The following is a 24318-nucleotide window of genomic DNA, read 5'->3' as shown; positions in this document are numbered from 1 at the left end:
AAACTTCAATATGGGGCTCGGGAGAGAGCTCACTTGGTGAAGCCTTGGTCTCACAAGTGTCAGAGCCACAGCTAGCATCTGGGGCTTCTCTTTCACAGTCTCCCTGGGTACCGGGCATTCTCTCAGACATCCCGCCTCTGCTCTCCTAGGACCCAGAAAGCTTAGTTTATCCCTACATCCTGAACCTTCACCAGAGCCAGACAGCCATACCTCCTACACCAGCTTTCCCAGCCCCAAATCGCTCCACCCTCTTTACTCTTTGTAGCAGAGTTAAAGTTGGCCCGTCCTTCCATGCCAGCTTACTAAACACATAAACACATCAGTGTTGATCTTTTTTCTTTCTTTCTCTTCTCTTCTCTTCTTTCTTTTTTTTGAGAGAGAGAAAGAGAGAGAGGGAGAGGGAGAGGGAGAGAGAGAGAGAGAGAGAGAGAGAGAGAGCACATGCCCCATTTAGCCCAGGTTGGCTTGGAACTCACTAAGTAGCTGAGGGTAACCTTGAACTCCTGATCTTTCTTCTGTCTTCACCTCCCAAGAGCTAGGATTACAGGCTTATGCCAGGGTGCCTGGTTTTTGCTATGCTGAGGATGGATCCTAGGGCTTGCTGCATGCTGGCAAAGCACTCTTGAAGCTGAGCCACACACCCAGCCCTAAGCCCTAGTGTCTCCCTGAGGATACTCAGCATGCTTGCCACTTCCACCACCGATATACAAATGTCTGTGTCTTTCTGTTGAACTTTGTAATCAGCTCTTTGACACGGCGCTCCTGCAGCAGGGCTTGGGAATGGGGAAGAGTGAGCAAGCATTGAGGCGTCACAGGCCCCTGCCAACATGTCCTGCAGGCTCCCATTGTCCTTGCTGATAGCCTCGGATGGGCATCGGCTCCGTGCCCAGATATATGCACTCTTGGCAAAATTATCTAAAGGCCCTGCTTAATGGAGCTCAGAGTGACCTGTTACGCACCTAGTTAGTTCTCAGCGACTTTAGAACACTGTGTGAAAGTGACCTCGGCTCAGGAAGGTGCTCTGTCACTCAATCTCTGCAGCCCCGTGTGCTCCTGCGTACACAGTCCCTCTGCCACTAGACAGGAGATGGCTCATTTATGTGTCTGCATGAGAAGCAGGTTCTCCACTCCTGTCCCTTGAATCCAACATCTGGCTCACTCTCACACCCAGCTGTGAAGTTCCAAACCCGTGCTCCTGCTTTATGGTTTATCAATGAGTGCTCACTTGGAACTACAGAAAATAAATACCCCAACCAGAGGAGCGCTTTTTATCACTTTCATCTTCTCTGCCCAGCAAAAAGCCGATGAGAATACACCCTCTGCTGCGTTCCGCTCATTTCTACATATACCAGCTCCCAACTATGTTGTGAGCGTGAAGCAAAGTTGTGGCTGGATTATTTGTCAAGCTGTCCTATTTTGTTGTTGTTGTTGTTGTTGTTTTATCGGTTCTTGTCAATTGACGAGTCCAGGAATATGCTGAAATAAAAATGGAAGAACATGTAAAGATAAAATTGTAAGTGGGATGCCCCAGTGTATTTCCTGCCTTTTTGGGTTTCTTTCTTTCTTTCTTTCTTTCTTTCTTTCTTTCTTTCTTTCTTTCTCTCATACTGGCGGACAGTAAATAAGGAGAGAGGAGCCAACCAAGAGAGAGGGCTCAGCTCTGGGGAACAGCTGGAGCTTTGGGGATTGGGTCTGTCCCTGAGGCCGCCTTTCCCATCCCAGCATGCCTCAGCGTACTATCATAAAGCCTTTTAGAATCACTGCTGGGCATGGCTGGTGAAGGACAAAGAGACCGCTTCTCAGCAAATGGAAAAGTTTCCCTAGCCTTTCCTCACACTACACTTTCATAGTCTGGAAACATCCAAACCAGATCCGTTATTCCCAGGCCGGGTGAGTGTGCCTTGACCGGTGGAAAAAGGGACTGGAGAGCCAGTTTAGTTGGTAACATGCTTACTGCACAAGCGTGTGGACCTCGTTCAATCCCAGAACCGGTGTGAAAGGCTGGCATGGTGGTAAGGGCCTGTAATCCCAGGAGATAGCGTCGGGAGAATGGGGAAAGGGGCATCTCTGAGGCTCCGTGGTCAGCCAACCCAGCCTAAATGGTCAGAGACCGCGGGCAGCAAGAGACCCTGCCTCAAAAGACAGATGGATGGCACCTGAGGAAGAATCAATACCTGAGGCTGACTCGTGGTCTCAACACACATATGAGCAGCATGTACCTACACACACACACATACACACATACACACACACACTCAAAGGGAGTCTGACGGAGGCAAGAGTGGGAGGAGTCTGTCCTTCACTGAATGAACATGGTTTCCGGTCAGGGGAGAAGTCAGCTGTAGACTGTTGACCGCAGCTTTCACCGTGACCCTATAAAGGGCCCTGTTTTGCCTCAAGAGATTTATCTCTTGAAGGCTAGGGGATGACCCGGGCCTTCCTGCTGCCTGCACATTTTTTTACAGCTGTATCCTCAAAAACTAACTTCTGTGTGTTCCTAGAGAAGTGTGTGTGTGTGTGTGTGTGTGTGTGTGTGTGTCTGAGTCTTTTAAGTGCTTGACTCATAAGAGTGAGGTGAAGCCAGAGGCAGTAATTGCCATATCTGTAATTCTAGCAGTTCTGTGGTGAGGGAGGTGTCAGAGACAGGAGAATGCCTGATGCTAGTGAGCCAGGTGGTTTGCCATACGCACAGCAAGCAAAAGACCCAGTGTCAGACAACAAGACAGAGACCAACACCCAAGGTTGTCCTCTGACCTACACACACAAACATACACACAGACACACACATACATGTACACACACACATACACACTGAGGCAGTGGGGGAAAAAAACCAACACCCGAGAGTGCCCTCTGACCTCCACACACACGTGTATACACACACACACACATGTGCACACACACATACATACACTGAGGCAGTGGGGAAAAAGAACCAACACCCAAGATTGCCCTCTGACCTCCATACACACACGTGTATATATACACACACACACTGAGGCAGTGTGGGAAAAGAACTAACACTCAAGGTTGCCCTCTGACCTCCACATGTACACCGAGCCATGTGTCTGTGCACACACATACACACATACACGAGAACACACACGTGACTACCACCCATTTCTTAGTAAAGCACAGTCTCTTCAGGCTGTGCCTACCACCCTCACTGCGGAAACTCTCAGCCCCACTGGAGTCCTCATGTCTGTCTGTTTTCAGGCAGGGTCTTTCCATGTCGCCTAGACTGGTCTTTAACCCTCAGTCCCCCGCCTCTGCCTCCTGAGTAGTGGGATTGAGTGAAAGTAAACTTGTGCCTGGTTCCAGGTTTATTTTTGTACTTAAAATGGCTTTCCTTCCCTGCTGGCTGACAAAAACCTATCCAGGTTCCTGCTCAAGCCTTCCCTAGTTCACCTGGAAGGATGGGTCTCAATGCCACATCCATCCACCATGAACTGCCACAACCCTTTTCTCTGTCCCCCAGCTCCTTAAAAACATGCTTGTGCTTCTGTCTTCCCCCAAGAAGCCAAGGTGTGCGTGTGCGTGCGTGCATATGTGTGTGTGTGTGTGTGTGTGTGTGTGTGTGTGTGTGTGTGTGTGTGCAGGTACATGTTCACTCATGCTATATGTCTGTGTATCCATGTGCCCTTGAAAGCCAGAGGACGATTAATTTCAGGTGTTATTGTCCCTCAGGTGTTGTCCACATACACTTTTTTTCCTTTTTTTTTTTTTTTGAGACTGGTTTTGCTGTGTATCCCTGGCTGTCCTGGAACTTGCTCTGTAGTCCAGTCTGGCCTCAAACTCAGCAATCCACCAGCTTCTGCCTCCCAAGTGCTGGGATTTAAGGTGTGTGTCACCACCACCGACTAGTCCACTACTTTTTGAGACAGTCTCTCTCTAGCCTAGAGCCCTCCAAGTAGGCTAGGGTGGTGGACAGGTGAGCCCCAGTGATTCTCCTGCCTCCTTCCCAGCACTGAGATTGCAGGTATACACTACCACATCTGGCTTTTTATGTGAATTCTAGGGATGGAACTCAGGTCCTCATGCTTGTAAGGCGAGCACTTTGCCGAGCCATCTCCCAGCCTGAACGGGAAGATTTGGAGATTTGGAGGGTCTGGTAGTCTCCCTGCCATTTTCACTCTGCAATTTGCTTATCAAGGTTTAACAAAGATGGGAACTCTTTAGACTTAGTTTCTGAGAAGCTGCACCGGGATGTTCCTTTGAACTTTAGAGTGGCCAGACACCTCTTGTGTAACAGGTCCAGTTAGACATAAGAAGAGTGCATGTTTCATGCACATGAAACTTACATGTTGTGATTTGTGTTGGGGACAAATGACTCTGCATCATTTGAGTAAAGACAAAATGGACCTCATTATTGCTGGTCTGGCAAGAGGAAGACCTGGCATGATTCAAGGAGGACCCACAATCTCCCCTCCAGGAACTAGCTTCTGGGGCTTCCTGAGATGAGTCTGCAGGGGCACTCTGCACTGAATGAGACCCTCAGACAGGGAGCTTATTAGAGAATTTGAAACAGGATTTTATCCTCAAGGGCACAGGCCTGGGCTTTTCCTGACGATGTCCATGAATTTCATGAGGTGTGGCAGTCTTTGAAATGGTATGAGCTTGGAGCTCCAGGCAGGCTCCAGTCCCACACAGTGGGCCTTCCAGGAGAAAGGGCAGCCATCCCTCAGAAGCCCCACTCCATGGTGGGGAACAGAGCACTGGCAGGATGCAGAAAATCTGGGCACAGAGTGTTAGCAAGGAATCTTTTCTCAACCTCATAATAAAGGTATTAGTCACCTGATCGCACACAGCACTAATTGTAAACATCCTTCCTGTGCATGCACGCATGCATATATACACACATGTTCCAGGGAATACAGCGCTAATAGTGAGCATTCTTCCTGCACGCATACATTCATGTGTACATTCACAAATATTCCAGGGCACTATTAGCAAGCACTAATTAGCAAGCATCCTTCGTGCACACATATACACATGCATACACGGACCTGTTTGCTTGTTTTCAGTGACTCGGCCAGACAAAAGAAGCCCCACAGTGTCGAGTAACTTACCCAAGTCAGGAGCCATGGTCTACCTGGGTTCACTAGACTGTGTGGGGGCATGCATCTGGAGGGCAGAGGTCAATTCAGATGTCCTCCTCTGTTGCTTCCATCATGTTTTCTGAGATGACTTCTCTTCCCTGAACCTAGTGCTCACTGATTCTAGCTGGACTAACCAGCTCATAACTGCCTGTCTCCTCTCTGCAATGTGGGGGTTACAGACACATGGCACCACACTTGGCTTTTACATGAGCTTCAGAAGGGCTACATGAAGCAGGAGTCTGTTTCTAAGACTGGGTCATCCCGGTGTCACCTGGCCACATGCCTTAGTTGGCACGGGTTGGGCTCATCATCAAGGGTAAGCATGTCACAGGGTCACTGCATGCCGTCAGGACAGTCAGATCTTGGTGTTCCAAGAATGCTGGTATTTAAGACAAAGAACATCTTCCCAAGACCACCCGGGACTGAAACAGAAACTATTTGACCCTCCCATCCGTCTACTCAGGCTCCAGTCCTGTGCCTCCATCACACCCAGCAGTGCCCAGCAGGAAGGTCTTTGGTCTGCTGACCTCCCTGTCTGGCATGGTCCTTGCCCGTCATCGACACTGATAGTTCCTCTCATCCTCCAGGATCTAAGTTCCAAACACAACTCCTCCAGTGTTCCTAAGACCCACATCTCCAGACATGTCAGGCCGCACACTGGTTCTGTGGCCTGCAGCCCTGTGCCTGACTACAGAGGAATGTGGAAGTTCTCATTTGTCCTACTGTGTCTGCATTGACCTAGAAGCTTGGCAGTTAGGAGTGCCTTGAAATTTGCATTTGCCTGTTTGAGACATTTGCTGTGTGTGTGTGTGTATGTGCACACACAAACAGGTGTATGCCTATGTATGTGCACCTGCACATGTGTACATGTGTATAGAGGCCAGAGGAGACCCTTAACTATTGTTTTGAAGGTGTGCTCCACCTTGTTTGTTTGAAGCAGAATCTCTCATTGGTCTGGAATTCATCAAGTATGCTAGATCGGCTGGCCCATTTAACCCCAGGCATCTGTCTGTCTTCCTGGCCCTGTGCTCACCCTACACTCCGTTTTTTAACATGTCCTGGGGATCAAACTCAGGTCCTCTGGCCTGCAAGGCAAGCACTTTGCCAACTGAGCCATCTCCCCAGCCTCTGCTAGTCTTTACACATTCTTTCTAATTAAATGTAACCCCGGCAACCTCTCCTCGTTTAGCTTCTTCAAGTGTCAGGCGGTTCATGTGGGGAATGATGGCTGGGATTGGGGTCATTCACCTGCTGTGAGGAGTTATTTCTGAGCACACAGCAGCTTCAGTAAAGGGTTTGCCTCTCTTCTTCCGAAATGTCCAGTCTGTGGGTGCTGGTTTCTGTGACCTTCTGCAGAGCTCGCCTTCACCCCCAGACCCAGATCAGATTAGGCGGGTACAATGGAGAAAGCTGTCGTGACACCTTCCATTGAAGACCTGGTAAGGAAAGGAGTGTTCTACTCCGTTTCCTTTGGGCTAACTGAGACAAGATGAGCTTTCCCTAGGAAACAGCTCTGAGTCAAAGAAAGTGTAGGGCTGAGGTGACGAGAAGTATCAGTCTGTATCAGTCTGTAAGGGCTTGCCATGAAAGCATGGGAAACTGAGTCTGAACCCCAAAACCCAGGTTTTAAAAAAAAATCAGGCAGGGTAGGTAGTACACACTTTCCTGGCACAGGGGTGGTCCTTAGGCTCGGAAGCAAGCACCCCACCACTGAGCCGTCTTGTCCCCATTTTCTTTTTGAGATAAGGTCTCTGTCTAGTTTAGAATTTTCCAAGTAGGTTTGACGAGCTGGAAGGTGAGCCCAGGGACGACGTTATCTCTTACACCTTTTTCTAGCGTTTGAAGTCATGCACCTTTGTACCTCACTGTTCCCACCTCTCCACGGGGTGATGCTGTCTTCCTGGGCTGTCACTGAACATGTTGACGTCTGTAAGCCAGTCAGCGGCATATTCAGCTCCACTGAAGAAACTCAGTGAGACAGAATTTCTTTTCTCCTCCTTACTTGCTTTCATTCTTCTGAGGAATGTCCTTCATACATTGATAGGTGGGTTTTAGAAAATGATTTCTTATGTAGAACATTGAAGGTGGCACAGGAGCAGTGGCAACTTGTTACAGAGTAATGTTTTATTAAAATCCATCATTTGTGTGTGTGTGTGTGTGTGTGTGTGTGTGTGCACGTACACACATGTGTGTGATATGTTTGGGCACATGTGCCACATGGCACATGTATAGAGGTCAGAGGACAACTTTGTGGAGCTGATTCTCTGCTTCCACATAAATGTAAACATGGGTTGCAAGGATTGAACTCAGGTCACTATGCACGGACCGCAAGCTTCTTTACTTGCGAAGCCTTCTTGTGGCCCCCAATGCCGATTATTTATAATAAATAAATACGTCATTGAGGATTTGTTGATCACATGCCTTATGTCTCAGATACTTTCAGACTCACAGAAATAAAGACTTTTAACTGAGACTTGGAGACTTGGCTACTTGGGGATATAGAAGCAGGAAGCTCATTCACTATGGGGAGAGTACAAAGCCACAATGGGCAACTTAGTAAGACCTTGTCCCAAAATAGAAAGGGGAAAAGGGCTGAGGATGTAATTCAGTGGTAGAGCACTTGACTAGAATTGTCCAGTGAGGGACTGGGGGTGTGGCTTGGTTGTAGAACTGTTGCCTTGCATGCACTAGGCCTAGGTTCAACAACCCCACCACCACCACAAGGAGGAGAGGCAGACAGACAGACAGTAATAGCGTACTTCTGCTTTGTAAAGCTTATTGTAACTTTCTATACATACTCCTAGAGAAAGACAGAAAGACAGTATTTTAAAGTCACAAAGGTGTGTGTATGTGCGCGCGCGCGCGCGTGTGTGTGTGTGTGTGTGTGTGTGTGTGTTATATCCAAACCCACATACCCCTATTTCATAGCCTACTGGGAACCAAGTTCTTCTTCCCTATTGCATTGTGGGATTGAAAGCCCCTCTCTTCAGCTTGCCTCCACTCTCCTGAGTTTTTCTTCTGTCCTCCACAGTTGTCCACCATTGAAACTAGTGACATACCTGTTCCATGGTCAGAGTTGCATCTTTCTAGTCTGACTGCAGATTGCTGATTGTGTAATTATTAATGAAAATTGATATATGTGCAAAGAATTCATATTACTTTTGTTATGTAAAGATGACCCACGTCATGACCTCATGGTATTCAGTGATCGAGCTTCTATTTTATACAGATGTTTGGTTTTCCCAGAGTTTCTAATTGCCTTAATTTTCAAAAGGAGTGTGAAAACATGTGTATATCTTAACTATATATGATATTTAAGTTTATATATGCATATGCCTTTTAATATACATAAATACACTAAATATTACACACACACGCACACAATTCACAATACATTCCTGGCAACCAGGGCATGAACTTGAGTGCTGATCTGAGGAACGGCCTGCCTGTAAATTACAGAGGACATGTGATGCGTGAAGAGGCGTGAGCTCAAGGCTCACCTGTCACACAGAGCATTCTCATTAATGTTTAAAGTTGCTGAATCAAAACTAACAATGGGTGCATAGCATTAAATTCCTAAAAAGGTTTAGAAGAGATTGCCATTTTAGATTAAGTATGTTAAATCTGTGTTTATATACTTTAATTAAAAATCTAGCCAGGTAGTGGTGGTATACGCCTTTAATCCCATCACTTGGGAGGCAGATCTCAGTGAGTTCGAGGCCAGCCTGGGCAACAGAACTAGTTCCAGGACAACCAGGACTGTTACATAGAGAAACCTTGTCTCAGGAACCCAAAAAACAAAACAAAACAAATAAATAAACAAAAAGAAAATCTGAAGTAAAGCTGGGCATGTAACTCAGTTGGTAGAGTGCTTACCTGCCATTCCTGAGGTCCTGGCTTCTGCTCCCGGCACCACATAAGACCAGGTGAGGTGGTCCATGCCTGTAATCCCAGCGCTGGAGAGGTGGAGGCAATAGACAGAAGCTTGAAGTCATCCGTTCTGGTTAGCTTTCTGTTGCTGTGGTACGCACCATGACCCAAAGCATGGGAAAGAAAGGTTTCTTCGGCTAATATGTCCCACTCATAGTCCATCACTGAGGGAAGTCAGGGCAGAAACTGGAGCAGAGACAGAGGCAGGAGCCATGGAGGAAAGCTGCTCACTGGCGTGCTCCTAAGTTCACTGTCAGCTGCTTTTCCTAAACAGCCCAGGACCCTGCCTAGGGATGGCACCATCCACAGTGAGTTGGGTCTTCCTATATCAACTAAAAATAAAGAAAATGACCCATAGACACATCCATGGGCCAGTCTGATGGGATTAATCCTCAGCTGAGGTTCCTTCTTCCCAGATAGTCAAGTTGACAACCACAGTTTGCCAACACATCATCTCAGAGTTCAAACCCAGCCCGAGCTACACAAGACACACTGTCTCAATAAATAAATAAAATTGGAAGCATCCTTTCACAGGGAGAAAGCACGTCAGAACAAGGTATATAATGAGCACTCTCCTTGCTGTGGGGGTGTCTGGATTTCAATTACTTATGCTCCTTTTATTGCATTGCTTTACAGTTTCAACAGTAACCATGCGGGCTTTGCAATCAGAATTTCCTCAAGCCTCACTTTGACCTTGCTATTGATGCTTGCACAGGTCAAATTCACCTTTCTGGTGGCCTTGTGTCTATATTGTGATTATGATCTCCATTCCTTTCTCCCTTTTTCTTCTCTCAGTAGTGTCCTGTGTGATCATAGCATCATCTGAAAGAATGCAGGAGCCAGGGATTGGGGGCATGGGACAGAGGACAGGCTGACATCTGATAACCTTGAGTGGAGCAAGTCCTTCCAGTAACCCATTGCCCCCTGTCGAGTGAGGGTGCCCTGTCATAGCAAATTTATGTGCGTTTAAAGTAAGATGCCCAGTAAATGCCCTGCATCCTTATGAGCCCAGGTGGGAGGATGCTTCTGCTTCACCTGTCGCCCAATAGCACCAAGCTTCACCTGCTGTTTGGAGATGCTTCTCTAAGTGGGAGTGGGAATTTGACAGTGTCTATACCCTCCTGCGATGGTCCCAATGACAAACCAAAGCTCACGCTGAGAACTCACATACAGAACATGGGAGAGGGGTGATGGGGTGGGGAGCTCAGGTGACCATAAAGCAGGTGTGTACTCAGTGTGGATGAAGGCTCCCCTGAGGCTGCATGACTGGAACTCCCCCCTAGTCTTCCCCTTATATACCTGCCCCATCCCCAGATCCCACAGCCATATACAGTTAGGACAGAATTGCATACACCTGCCTGACAGGAGGGACTGGATCCTCAGAGAAGCGTCCTTCTTCACTTGCTTCTTCTAGGAAGGAATTGAACAGCCAGCAAATCGGGCTGGGACCTTTTGCAAGCAGGCACAGCAAAGGAAAGGGGGTCTTGCTCTGCTCGGAAGATAGTGCTGTGCAATCGTGCCTAAAGTTCAGTCTGTCTGTGTGGACCAGGCAAGAGAGGTTCCAGCTGGAGCCATCTTCCCCAGGTGGTGACCACCGCCGGGTGCAGGCTCCCTCTCTACTGTGGCAGCTGTGCAGTGACTAATGACAAGGGAGAAGGCTGCTCGGTGACCTCTCACTCCCCCCTGCTGCTCGCCTTCACTCCTCATAACCACCTGCAAATATTAGTTCTCTGTGTCATTTCTCCTCATCAGCGACGTTCACAGGTGACAAGCTGGGCGCTCCTCAGATGGGGTTTAGTTTACCCTCTAGCCTTCGTGACAGTCTGACATCTGGCGAGCCATCCCTGAAGTGTCTAAGGGAGGGTGTTAGCAGGACGATTCCCAGGGGAGTCCCAGAGGGAACTTCAGGAGCCTAGAGGTTGGGGAAGGCCAGGGCTGCTGCCAGCTCCCCGGGAACCTAGAGGTCTGTGAAAATAGATCTCCCATCACGAACTCAATGTATAGGATTAAGAAAATGTATTTGCTGGCCCTGCCTGCACCAAGTACTTTGTTATCGTTATTTGTAAATGTGTGTGTGTTATGTGCTGATATGTTTGTACATATGTGTAGGGGATGTGTGTGCATGCACTTATGTGTCTGTGCATGCGGAAGTCAGAAGGTAATGTTAATTACCTTCCTTACTCATCCTCCTCCTGATTTTTGAGACAGGGTTTTCTCACTGAACCAGAGCTCACCAACTATTTGGCCAAATAGTTGGCTAGCAACCCCCAGGGATCCTCTTGTCTCTGCCTTCCCGTGCTGGGATTATAGAGACATACCCAGCTTTTTATTGGGTATTGGGGTCCCAAGGGTCCTCATGTTTGTGTAACAGTCACTTTACTGACTGAGCCAACTCCCTTGCACCAACTTTGTTTGTTCATTTGTTTCTCTCTCTCTCTCTCTCTCTCTCTCTCTCTCTCTCTCTCTCTTTCTGTTTTGGAGATAAAGTCTTACTGTGTAGCCTAGGCTGGCCTTGAACTTGAGATCCTCCTGCCACAACTCTGTGTGTGTGTGTGTTTGTACAAGTGTGTGCAGGTGCATATGTGTGTGCATGCATGTGGAATCCAGAGGACAACTTTGGGGTATCATTACTCAGGCACCATTTACTTTTTTTTAGCACCCACACACTGAGACAATGGGGATATTCTATCGGGAACTCACCAAGGCCAGCTGGCCTAGGTCTGAAAAAGCATGGGATAAATCCGGACTAGCTGAACATAGCGGACAATGAAGAATACTGAGAACTCAAGAACAATCGCAGTGGGTTTTTGATCCTACTGCACGTACTGGCTTTGTGGGAGCCTAGGCAGTTTGGATGCTCACCTTACGAGACCTGGATGGAGGTGGGCGGTCCTTGGGCTTCCCACAGGTCAGGGAACCCTGATTGCTCTTGAGCAGGTGAGGGAGGGAGACTTGATCGGGGGAGGGGGAGGGAAATGGGAAGCGGTTGCGGGGAGGAGACAGAAATCCTTAATAAATAAAAAAATAAATAAATAAAAATAAAAATGGGAAAAGAGAAAAAAAAAGAAAAGAAAAACAGGGTTTCTCCGCCTAGAACCTGCCACAAAGGCCAGGCTGTCTTACTTACCACATAGGCCAGGCTGTCTGACTTACCACCACCATTCCTGGCTTTTCTACGTGGGTCTAGAGATCGAACTCAGGTCCTTCTGCTTGCAGGACAAGTATTTTGTTTACTGAGTCAACTCCTCAGTCCTGCCGTCCCATCTTCTTTTTATAATTCCCATGCACCTCTAATGTAAAACCACTCCATCCTTAAGCAAGAAGCACCAGATACAGTACGGGGGAGAACCTGTGCTGGTCAGAGGGTCCTCTTTACCACCCCTCACCATGGGTGTGAGGCCACTACGGATCAGAGCCCTCCATGAGCCCGAATTCTGCATAGCCGGACTGTCTGTGTGCTGGTTCTCAGTGTGAGGATCCAAAGAGGGCATTTTGCTTCTCACTCATTTACATTTGTTTTTCTTCCCGGACGCTCATATCCACACCCCGTATTGAAATTCCTGCTCTACCAATGTTTGGTCTTGATTTCTCCTTAATAAATGGTTACTAAAGTTGCCGTGGTCATTTAATTTTGATGCTAACCATATTTTAGGGGAAAGCAGAAAAAAATGCATATATGGCTTTTTCCTTCCTGTCTCCAGAAGTGAGCTTAAATTATTTATAGTCTGATACTCACAAAACAGAGAATGGACTCGGGGTGTTTAGGTCGCAGAAAACCAAAGGGAAGTGTGACTGCAGAGAGAACGGGACTCTTGGATAACTGAACGCAGTCACCCAGGGAGTCACCAGGGCCAGTGACCTCTGTGCCTAGAGGAGTTCCCAACCTGTGACGTATTTGTCCGGTTGATCTAGCTGGAAAATGGCGGGCATGTTATTTTTCTCCTTGCTGTGATAAATTATCTGACAAGGACAACTTATGGGAGGAAGGCTTGATTCTGACACACAGTTTGAGGGTGAAAGCCCATCACGGTGGGGGAGGCGTGGCGGCAGGAACTCCACAGAAGGGAAGCAGCTGGCTGCTGGTCCTCAGCTCACTGTGGCCTTTGCCTTCAGCCTGGGCCCTCAACCCACAGGTGGTACCATTCACATTCAGTGTGGGACTCCCACCTCAGCCAGCCTAACCTAGAAGCCCTGTCACAGACAGGCCCCGTGGTTTGTTTCCATGGTGATTATAAATCTCATCAGGTTGACAATTAAGATTAACTGCCACAGTGGGTAGGCCAGGTGATCTCAATAAGCAAATGCTTAGATCAGTGGGGGGGAAATAAAAGGAAGCATTTCGGAACATTCCAAGCCCGTCAAAGCTTGCTGCTGCACATTGTCCCCACTGGGGACAGGTGGCCGGCAGATAAGACCAGCTATGCCTAGACTCCATTTCATACAGTGTGACAGAGGCCAGGGGTGATGTGAAAATATCAAACTCCAGGCTCTCTCGAGGGCTCATGAGGTTCTGAGCTTCCTCGTGGTGTGGTTTTGCATGATCCTTCTTCTGTCTTTTCCCAGTCACCCCACCTTCCATTCTGTGAGTTCCATGGACGTTTTGTTTTCTCTGCCGCAGGAGCTACTGACACCCATGAAGCCATGGCCCCTGTCATCGTGGTTGCCCCAGGCAACAGAAGTGTGGTTGCAGGGTCCAGTGAGACTACCTTGGAGTGCATAGCCAACGCCAGGTACAGGGTGTGCTCTGGGAGTGGGAACATGGGTGAGGTATCCCTCATCTGAAAACCCAGGCCCTGAAATACTTTCAAAATCTAAAACTTTGAGCCTTGACATGAAGTCACGGTGGAAAATTCCAACCTGATCTCATGCGTCTGATGCAGTCAAAACAGTGATGCACTGAAAATAAGGCAAGGGGATTCCCTTTGGGCTAAGTGTGCAAGGTACAGATGGAGCACAAATGAATTTTCCATCTAGACTTGGGGTCCCCTCCCCATGCCATGTCACTCAGAATATACAAATACTCCAGAGGGAGACAGGTGCAAAATACAAAGTACTTCTAATAGCTGGGCAGTTCAGATAAAGGCACAGAACCTGTACCAGAGGGCAGGGCGGTGGCTTAGCCAGTACAGCGCCTGTTGCACAAGCATGAGGACCCAAGTTCAGTTCCCTAGACTCCCTGTCAAAGCGGGACATGGCGTCTCACTCCTGTAATCCTAGCATTGGAGGGACAGAGACAGGAGGAACCCTGGGGTTTGCTGGTCAACCAGTCTAGCCTATACGGCAAGCTGCAGGTTAGTGAGAGACCCTGACTCAAAAATTAAGGTGGGTTGTGATAAAGACTCCCCCATTGACCAACCTCTAGCTTACACACACATACACATGCATGCACGCACATGCGCACACACGCGTGCACTCACACACACTTGACCACTCACACACTAAGATGAGAGAGAGAGAGAACCCAGATGTGTGAATCCTCCTGTGAAGAGACAGTGACGTAGAGAATGGCACACGAGCCCACACTCCCGAATGCAGCAGACGCATTTATCCTGGGGGTACTTGATGTCACACGTGTGGGAACCTCACACTGCCTCTACAGTGGATGGAGCTTTTCAGTTTAGCTCCTGGTGTTGGGGAAATCTCAGCAGCAATGACCCAGGCTGTTGGGGGAAAGATGAACCAGGCCCTGGGTACCAGACTTTTTCTTTTAAGCCACCATCAGCTCCCAAATCATGGAAGACTTATTATTAGTTATAAATGCTCTGTCTAGCTTAGGCATGTTTCTGGCTAACTCCTTTAACTTAACCTGTTTCTCTTTATTTACCTTTGGTCTCGGGGCTTATTCCCTTTCTTCTGTATATCTTATTTTCATTGCTTGCTTCTCTATGTCTGACTGGTATCTCTCCTCATTCTTCTCTTGTTCTCCTCTTCATCTTTTTTTCTAGATTTCTAGCCTAGATTTCTACTCCTATTTATTCTCTCTGCCTGACAGCCCTGCTTATCCTTCCTCTTGCCCAGCTATTGGGCATTCAGCTCTTTCTTAGATCAATCGGGTGCCTTAGACAGGCAAGGTGAACAGATGCAACACAACATAATTAATAAACGCAGCAGAAACAAAAGTAGCATACTTTTACACTGTTAAAAAATATTCTGCAGCATAAAAAAATGTAACACATCTTTGCCTAGTTAGAATAATATTCTACCATACCCCGAGCAGCCAAGGAAAACTAGTTCCCTTTCTTTTGTAGTCCCAGGCATGCCCTGCCTACTTCCTGTTCACTCCAGGCTGGAGTTTAGACGGCCACACCTCCCATGTAGCTGTGGGTCCCCTAGTAGTATTTATTTTAAGCATTCTTTTCCTGGGCAAATGGAATCATTAGCACATACGGTCCATTGCTGCCGCAATTAGCTATCCTTGCTCAATAGCCCTGAGCGTAATGTCTCGTTGAGGGAAGCCGTGAGGGAGTGCAGCTGTATCTGGATTGATTTTTAAATGTCCATTGTTCAACCCGCCATGGTTCCTGGTAGAATTAGCTTTGTCAACTCGTGCTGAAGACCTGAAATTATTATTACTGCCGTCTACATGATTCAGCACCACCGTCACCGATGCCCTTGCGCTCTTTCACAGGCCCTTGGAGGAGCTGAGTGTGCACTGGAAGAGAAACGGAGTTCGACTCACAAGCGGACTGCACAGCTACGGGAGGCGCCTTACCATCAGCAACCCGACGTCGGCAGACACTGGGCTGTACGTGTGCGAGGCAACACTCCGAGGGAGCGCGTTTGAGCCAGCCAGGGCCAGAGCCTTCCTTTCCATCATAGGTAATGCTCAGGCCAGCAGTGGTGCTGGCTGCAACCTCAGGTAGCTCTCCATACCCACAGCTCCAGGAAGACAGGATAGCTGACTTGGTGTGTGTGTGTGTGTGTGTGTGTGTGTGTGTGTGTGTGTGTGCCTCCTCTGCAGACACATGTGCAAGCCAGAGGCAGACACCGGGTGTCTCTCCTCTGCTACCCTCCAATTTATTTCTGGAGATAGGGTCTCTTACTGGGACTCCGAGCTTTGTCATCTGGCTAGCTGGCCAGCCAGCTCCCAGGATCAAGCCGTCTCCAGCCCCAGCGCTGGGATTCTAGATGATCTTCCGCTGTGCCTGACTTTTTATGTGGGTGCAGCAGGTACCCCTGCTTCTGCAGTGAACAAGGCACCGCTTGACCATCTCCTCCATCCCCACCGACTTTTATTTTTCATTACATTCATGTGTTTGTTTGTTGTATATACGTGTCTGGGGAGGGGATGCTCATATGCCACAGGGTGCACGTGAAGGTCAGGATAACTTGTAGGGGTTCTTTCCTCCCACCCTGTATCCTGGGACTCAGACTCAAGTGGTCAGGCTCGGCTGAGCACACCTTTTCCAGCCGAGCCATCTAGCTGGGCCCCCACTGACTATTCTTAATGCACTAAATGGCAGTATGGCTGAGTTTATCTTCCAAGTTAATCCCGTTTGCTTTGCTTTCGAACACCAAAGTAGGAATGTCCCTCGTTCCTTCCAGACACAGCTGTACTTCTTACTTTTCTTGTCACTGAACAGAATGTATGACAGAAACAACTCAGGACAGGACAGACCTAACTTTGGTTTACAGTGTCAAGGCATGCCATCCACTGTGATGAGGAAGACATGGTGGATGGTTTGGGTCTATCTGTGACAGTGGGACCTTGAAGGCCCTAAGAGCTTGACCCAAGTTCCAGCTAGATTATAACCCTTGAAGGTCTGTGCCCTATAACCAAACTCCACCAAAAGTTCCAATGTAGCCCAAAATGGCGCCACCAGCTGGGGACCAAACACTGCAACATGGGAGCCTATTGAGGACATTCCATGCTCAAACCATAACCATTTCCCACCATAAAACTTGAGGGTGGAGATAGAGCTAAGTCCTCACTGCAGACATCGCCTGCATCTCCTGGCCTTTCTCTTGCCCCAAACTCCTCCCTAAGTCTTCCTGACTCTCAGTCTGTACTCAGAAGTCAGCCCATGCAGCCTTGACTCCGAAGGAAATGGAAAGTACTGGCTGTTATCTTTGGTCAAACTGAAAGATAAGAACAGAGATAGTTTGTTTGTTTGTTTGTTTGTTTTTAAAACAGGCCAAAGGTGAAGCAAAATGCACCGGAGTGGCCTCTCTCTAAATACTGGGAGATCAGAGCCGTGGAAGCATGACGCATGACGGGCTGTGGCTGAGGGATTTGTAAGCTTATCACTAGATTATGACATGGCACATTACAGTGGGAGGCAAGTACCCACATTTTATTTTCCCAGCTTCCTGCACGGTCACCAGTCTGTTCTTAAAATGTCTGCAGCTGCGGTCCTGGTGACCCGTACTCCTCAGTGGAAGTCACTGCTGATGGAGGGTACCTCAAAGGCCGCTTCAGTCCGTCTCCTATCTGAAATGAAAGGGGTTGAAAATGGAGAGAGAAAAAAAAACCTCTCCGAACAATTGCTCTTTCAGTAATAAATTTTGCGGTTTGCCATTTTGCAAAATATGAAAAGAAAAAGCAGCTAGGTTCCGGTGGAATTAGCAAGCATTGAGGAGCGTTGCATAGAAGGCCGTTGCCCTGAGCATCCTCGTGTTTGTTAGACATCAGGAGAGGGCTTCGTGCTTTAGAGAGTGACTCTGCTAAATACAGCCTGTCAGCCCCCTCCAGAAGAGGTCCTGGAATGATCAGAGAACCTGAGCCACGGACCAGAGTCACCAATCACTGCTGATCCCACCCGAGCATCTGAGCTCTGCTCCAGCTGCCACTGCTAGATATGGATGTGGAGATGACATCCGTCCTCAACAGAGACCTCCATCGAGGTTGATCTATGGCCGTCTGAGCACGGCGCATTATAGATCGAACCAAAATTAAAATTTGTGATGTGTAAATCTCTGGCAGACAGGACTGTATTGTGTTAAAAAATATTTTAAGGTAATTTAAACAAGAGAGAAAATTTATCTCCCTATAAACTCAAATGTTTGTCTCCGTCACCATTCCCTCCTCAAGTATTTAAATCTATCATCCTAAGTTTGATCTCGAATTCATCGCAGAATGGGTTTCTGTGCTCAGCACTCATCATAACTCACGTTATGACTTATAAAGGTACAGGAACAGACTTCCACTCTTCTGTGTTTATATGTGTGTATGTGTGTGCACATGTTCATATGTGCTGACATTGACTATCTTTCTCAATCACCCTCAAACCCATTTTTGAGATTTAAAAAAAAATAGGTGTGTGTGTGTGTGTGTGTGTGTGTGTGTGTGTGTGTGTGTGTGTAAACCTGCCTGCATAAGTCTGAGGAGAGTGTCAGATCCCCTAGATCTGGAGTCAAAGACAAGTGTGAGCCTCCTGATGTGGGTGCTTGGGACTGAACCCTGGTGTGTTAGTTAACACGCTCTTAACCCCTGAGCCACCTCCAGCCCATCTGCCTTGTGCTTTGAGGCAGGGTCTCTCATTGAACCTTATCTCAGCAATTCATCTAGACTGGCTGTCCATCAGGCTCCAGGGATCCTCCTGTCTCTTCCTACTCCATTCGCCAGTGCTAGAGTTATAGGGGCACAATAGCATGCCCATCTTTTTACGTGTATGCCAAGGGTGCAAGCTCAGGCCCCCGTGCTCTTGAGGCAAGCTTACCCCAGAGTCGCCCGTCAGCCTCAAGGCTTCCTATCTCAAAAAGGTTGACTTGAAGCCCCTTTTGTTTAGAAGTTGTGACAGGTGGAACTTTGTAGTTGGGTCACACTGGAGAAACCCTGAAGAAAGTATCTCTGCTGATTCAAAGGGCTCAGAGATTGTCTCCAAGCCTGGTCGCCCCATCTGGGAGGGATCCTGGGGAAGTGTGACCAATCTCCCAGCCTGTCACCAGCAGAACTGGGGAGAGAGCTATTGATATGAGCATGCAGATGAATGAGAGCAGAAAGGAATCGCCTTCCAATTACGTGTGTCTCACACTGATGAGACGAGACAGGCGGCGGTGGCGGCTGTTTACGCTGCCTGTCAGCTTCTACTTGCGGATTGCTCAATTTCTGTGGTCTAAACAGGAATCCAAGCTCTGATCCCTGGAGGTGCCTGGTGCCCACCCTGCAGATCCCGGAGCCCTGTCCCCTACCTCCTCACTGCTCAGTTGTCCTGTTGTGCTGTCCCTATGCCCGACCTCTTCTACTCCTGACCTAGCTGGAGAGACACCACACCACTGCTCTGATGCTCAGAGGCTGCTGTGTCACATGGCCCCTGCCTCCCTGTGGTGCACAACTTCCCACTGAACCACCAGCTTCTTCTTGGTGGCATCTTCTGGGAACAGAAACCAAATTTGCCTACCATGGTGGGTGGGAAACATTGGTGAGGCTATCAAGGAAAAGCCCTACCCCCGATTCTGCTGGAGGCCTGTGGGCTCTACTGTGCTGTGCGCAGCCAGTGCCACTCTAGACCAGGGATTGACCATGGCCGACTTTGGTGGAGGCAAACCCTAGACTTGGCTGTGTCCACTCCAGCTCTGAGCAACTGCCTGTGGCTGACCTTGGATGTCCACTCTTCAGTTTCTGGCAAGCTTACCTGTCATTGAGACTGGGTGTCCCTTGAGAACCTCCCAGACATCACTGTAAGAGTCTCAGCTATACTCTGTAGCAATTGGCACATGGTAGCAAGGTATGTGACAGGGAGGCCTAAGTGTAGGCTTTAGGGCTCGCTTCTGGCTGCACTTTTAACCAAGTTTAATGGGAGTCGTTGGTGTTGTTGACCTTGGTCCCAATCCTTGGTGTGGGCCACTAGATAAGGCTACTAGCCCAGAGGCAATGGAGTAAGATCACTGCAGAAGAGCTGAAAGGATGACTTCATGTGCCGTTGGCATGCTCTGTCATGGTATATGCTGCATGGTGCTGCTACTACAGTGTGCACGTCACACTAATGAGTGTACACATCACTTTAGTGAGTGCACACATCACACTCGTTCCACACTAAGAGCCAGGGTGCTCTTGACATCCATGGAAGCATCGGTGCTTTCTTCAGGATAAATAAAGGATGGCGACCGTGATAGTTACCTCTTATTGTCAATGTGACCCAAGCTAGGAGCCCCTGGAAGGAGTGTCAGTGAGGGACCGTCTAGTGCAGGTGGGCCTGTGGGCATGTCTGCAAGGGACTGCCTTAATCAAATTAATTGATGTAGGAAGACCCATCCTGAAAGTGGCCAGTACTGTTCCTTGACGTTGAGCCCTGGACTGTGGAGAAAGCAAGCCAAGTACCAAGCACGCATGCAATCACGGTTTCTGGTCTTGACTGCAGATGAGATACAACTGGCTGTCTTTAGTCTCTGCCACCTGTTCTTCCTGCTGTGGTGGACTGCAGCCTGGCACTGTGAGCTCACATGGACCCAGTCTCCCCGAAGGTGCTTTTTGTTGGGCTATTTTATTACAGTAATAGAAATGAAACCAGAGCAATGGCTCTTACCAGTTATAGCACTTTGGATCACTGTGGGGATACTTGTACATCTTTCCCTCATGACTGACAGATTCAGCATGTCCTGCAGGAACCATAGCTGGTCTGTGCCCACCGCACCCTCCAGTGTCCACAGAGCTCCTTCACACCCACCCGGGTACTAGGAGTGGAGAGTGATTGCATTAGTGACTGTTCTCATTGTTGTGATTTAAAAAAAAAAAAAAACTGACAGCAGTAACTTAAGGAAGGGGGTATTTCTTTCGCTCACAATTCTGAGGAACAATAGATCATCCCCCACAGGTCAGGGAACCCTGATTGCTCTTCGAGCAGATGAGGGAGGGGGACTATATCGGGGGAGGGGGAGGGAAATGGGAAGCGGTTGTGGGGACGAGGCAGAAATCCTTAATAAATAAATAAATTAAAAAAAAAACAATTCTGAGGAACAGTCAGTCTACCATGGCGGGGAAGGCATGGTGGCAGGAGTGTGAGGAGCTGGTCACATGCCATCCACAGTCAGGAAGGAGAGAGAGATGGATGCTGGTGCTTACTTTCTTCTTTTTATCTAGTCCAGCCTAGGGAATGGTGCCGCCCATGTAGGGAGGGGCTGTGCATCCCTCCTCAGTTAAACCTTTCTGGAAGCATCCTCATAGACACTCCCAGAGGTGTGTCTCCATGGTGATTCTAAAGCTGATGATGAAGACTGACCACCAGAGAGACCATTACAGAGGACCTGTGTGTTTCTTGTAAAACTATCCCAATTCCCTGTATACAGACCTCTCCGAAATCCAGATACTCTGTTTTAGAATACAGTGTCTCAGATGAGCAGCCATTCTGCAGCCGACACCGAGCACCTAATAGGTGTTTATGTCCCTACATAAAAGTATCTAGTTCCTCTCTCTTCTTCTTCCCTCTCCCCTTGATTCCTCCTTCACCCCCACCTACCCTTCCCTTACCCATCCCCCTTGCTACCATCTGTCTTTCTCCTTTCTCTTTTCCTTCCCCTCCCTCTCTACTCCTCACCCTTCCCATTTTTTTCTCCTCCCTTCCTTCATTCCTTCCATCTTAAATCTTCGCCGGGCCTCTTGCCTCTCCTGATTCCTCACAGAGAAAGTTCTCCAGCATAAGGGCTCATGCCATTAGACCTGGCCGCTCAGCTAACCCTGCTCTCCCACTCTTCCCATGTTAAGATTGATGACCTTCATCCCCTCTGCAGAGCTCATCATGTCACATACAGAATGTATAGGTTCCAGGGGATCTGGTGTAGCTATCCCTAGAGACCATTCTTCCTGCCCACTACCGTGGACAAGGCACCCAATGTGTACAGTGACTGAAGCCAAAGACAGAATAGTACAGGAACTGGGCCTCCTAGAGGGAGGGGAAGCCAATATGGGAAATGTACTAACAAGCCTGGAATGCAGACTGAATTCACTACCAAGCCCAAGGGCTGTACAACACAGCCTGGGTATGCATTGACCACCTCTACTGGGACTGGCTCTGCAAGCCAGAACCTGTGCTTCAAGCCCCTGTTGAGCTGGAGTAGAAGAATTCATCCAAGGTCCCAGTTTTCGGCTATGTAGGGAGGACCCTAACTCTGGTTCTGATTACTGCAGTTGGGCTGTCTGTAGGACACTAAGCCCCTGTTGGCTTTGTCTTGACTCTGGGCTCATGCAGGGCATGAGACTCTTCTGATGCCTTTTTCCTATCTCTGAGGACAGAAGTGTCCATTTCAATCCCCGGTTTATCAATAGTTAATGCCCAGTACTGACCTGTGCCAGCTGGCACTCACTCTCAAAAAGTCTCCCATTTGCCAAGACATAGGCTTGCCCAGTGCCCTTGGAAGATGAAGTGGTAAAAAAGCATGTGCTTTAAATGACTGTCCTCAGAGTGTCCCCGTGTGGCTCAGTTGGAAGTCCTCACAGCTGCAGGCCTAGTAAATGCCCCACTCTGCCCTCCCTGCAGACTTTGTGGAAACCAGCAGTCACGGGTAGGAGAGGACCCTTGTGAGCCCCCTCCTGGCCTGTCGCCTCACCTACCTGGCAGGCTTCCAGGAACAGGGTGCACCAGGCTGCCCCGAAGGGTCCCAGTTTCCTGGTGCCTTTCCCACGTTCATGAGGGAGGTGCTGTAAAGTGGGGGAGCACATCTGCCCAGCTGTGAGGTATGCACCACAGCTGCCTGGCTTCTGCTGGAGGTGAGGTGCACCCCCTCAGGTAGCCCGCCCCCAGGGACACTGCATAGATTCTTTGTCTCCATCCTCAGCCAGGTGCCACTGCACAGTCCTAGGAAGCAGATACTATAAATGACATCTGGATTTCTGGGTAAATTTTCCATTACCGTGAAAAGACACCATGACCAAAGCAACTTATAAAAGAGAGTTTACTGGGGAGATTTGCAATTTCAAAGGGTGAGGTCATTGACAGGGAGTATGGTGGCAGGTAGATAGGCATGGCACTGGAGGAGTAGCTGAAAGCTTACATCCTAATCCAAAAACATGAGACAGAGAAACTAATTGGAGGTGATGAAGACTTTGGAAACCTCAAAGTTGTAAAAGAGCAGCAGGCTGCTTCCCATCACCTGAGAAGAGCACGGGCCCTTTTTTCCATCCTGCCCGGCTCCCGGCCACCCCGGCTAGCTTTATCCGAAATAATTACATGGAAACTGTATTCATTTAAACACTGCCTGTCCCATTATATCTAGCCTCTTCTTGGCTAACTCTCACATCTTAATTAACCCATTTCTATTAAATCTGTATAGCGCCACGAGGTGGTGGCTTACTGGGAAAGATCCTAACCTATGTCCATCTTAGATTGGAGCATCATGGCATCTGACTGACTCTGCTATCTTTCTCCCAGCATCTGTTCAGTCTATTCCGCCTATCTAAGCTGCTGTCCTATCAAAAGGCCAAGGCAGTTTCTTTATTAATCAATGAAAGTAACACATAGACAGAAGACCCTCCCACATCACAAAGTCAGCCCTCAGTGACTCACCTTGTCTAATGAAAACACACATCCTAATTCTTCCCAAACGGTGCCATCAAATGGGGATCAAGTATTCAAATGCATGAGCTCATAGGGAGGGGGAATTCTCATTCAAACCACCACACTGGAGAAGGCACTGTGGCCCTGGAGGTGCTGGGCATCCATGGGACTGGTATATGTATGTTCTCAAGTGTGTCCTCTTGGACACATCCTGAGGGAATTACATGGCGGGAAGACAGCCACTTCATGCAGCATAACTGTTCACATAACATTCTTGAAATGAAAGTCTAACAAAAGTAGGGGGTTGGCCCTGGACCAGACACAGGGGTTAGGGGTGGAGAGCATCTTCAGGATGAAGGACCATTCTGCATTCCAGTGCAGTATAGACACATGACCCTGCATGGGACTAAACACATGTGCATGAACACACAAGCAGAAGCCTGAAGGGGCAGTGAAGATCAAATCTGTTGATCACATGAGTGACAGCCTGGAGGTGATCAGACTTAGTTTAGGAAGGCGTTACCAGTGGGGTGATTGTTGATCTAGACCTAGGAAGACTTAAGCAAGATCTATACTTCAAGGCAGATACCAGGATGAGGTCTAGCTTTATGAACCAGTGAGTTTACAAGTCTACAGGGATTACATTCAAGGCATGGGTGAGAGGTCACTTACAGGACCATGGTTGCCCCAAAAGTAGCCACCTCACCAAAAAGCATTCTAGCGTGGATGACAAGGCCCCCACCACCACACAGATGGAGTCCCCACTTCAATGAACTTTCCACACTCTCTGTACTCTAGCGCCTCCCACAACCAGGAGGCCCTGTTCAGCTGGGGCAGAATTACATGCAGATGGTTAGGAG

The 24318-nt window shown here is 48.5% G+C and overlaps 1 protein-coding gene across 1 annotated transcript in view; it reads left to right on the top strand.

The window, feature by feature from the left end:
- Positions 1–24318, top strand: part of LOC121446547 (protein sidekick-1) — a 958674-nt gene that overhangs the window by 673246 nt on the left and 261110 nt on the right. The window contains exons 6-7 of the mRNA XM_041649217.1: positions 13648–13759; positions 15658–15848. Of these exons, the coding sequence (XP_041505151.1) occupies positions 13648–13759; positions 15658–15848 (303 nt within the window). The remainder of the gene's footprint in view (positions 1–13647; positions 13760–15657; positions 15849–24318) is intronic.

This window comes from Microtus oregoni, unplaced genomic scaffold, assembly GCF_018167655.1.
Source record: "Microtus oregoni isolate MIOR12 unplaced genomic scaffold, Mior012 000003F_ref0000135, whole genome shotgun sequence".
NCBI lineage: Eukaryota > Metazoa > Chordata > Mammalia > Rodentia > Cricetidae > Microtus > Microtus oregoni.
Note: the sequence above shows the minus strand (reverse complement) of the source record. Positions and strands in the feature narration are given on the sequence as shown.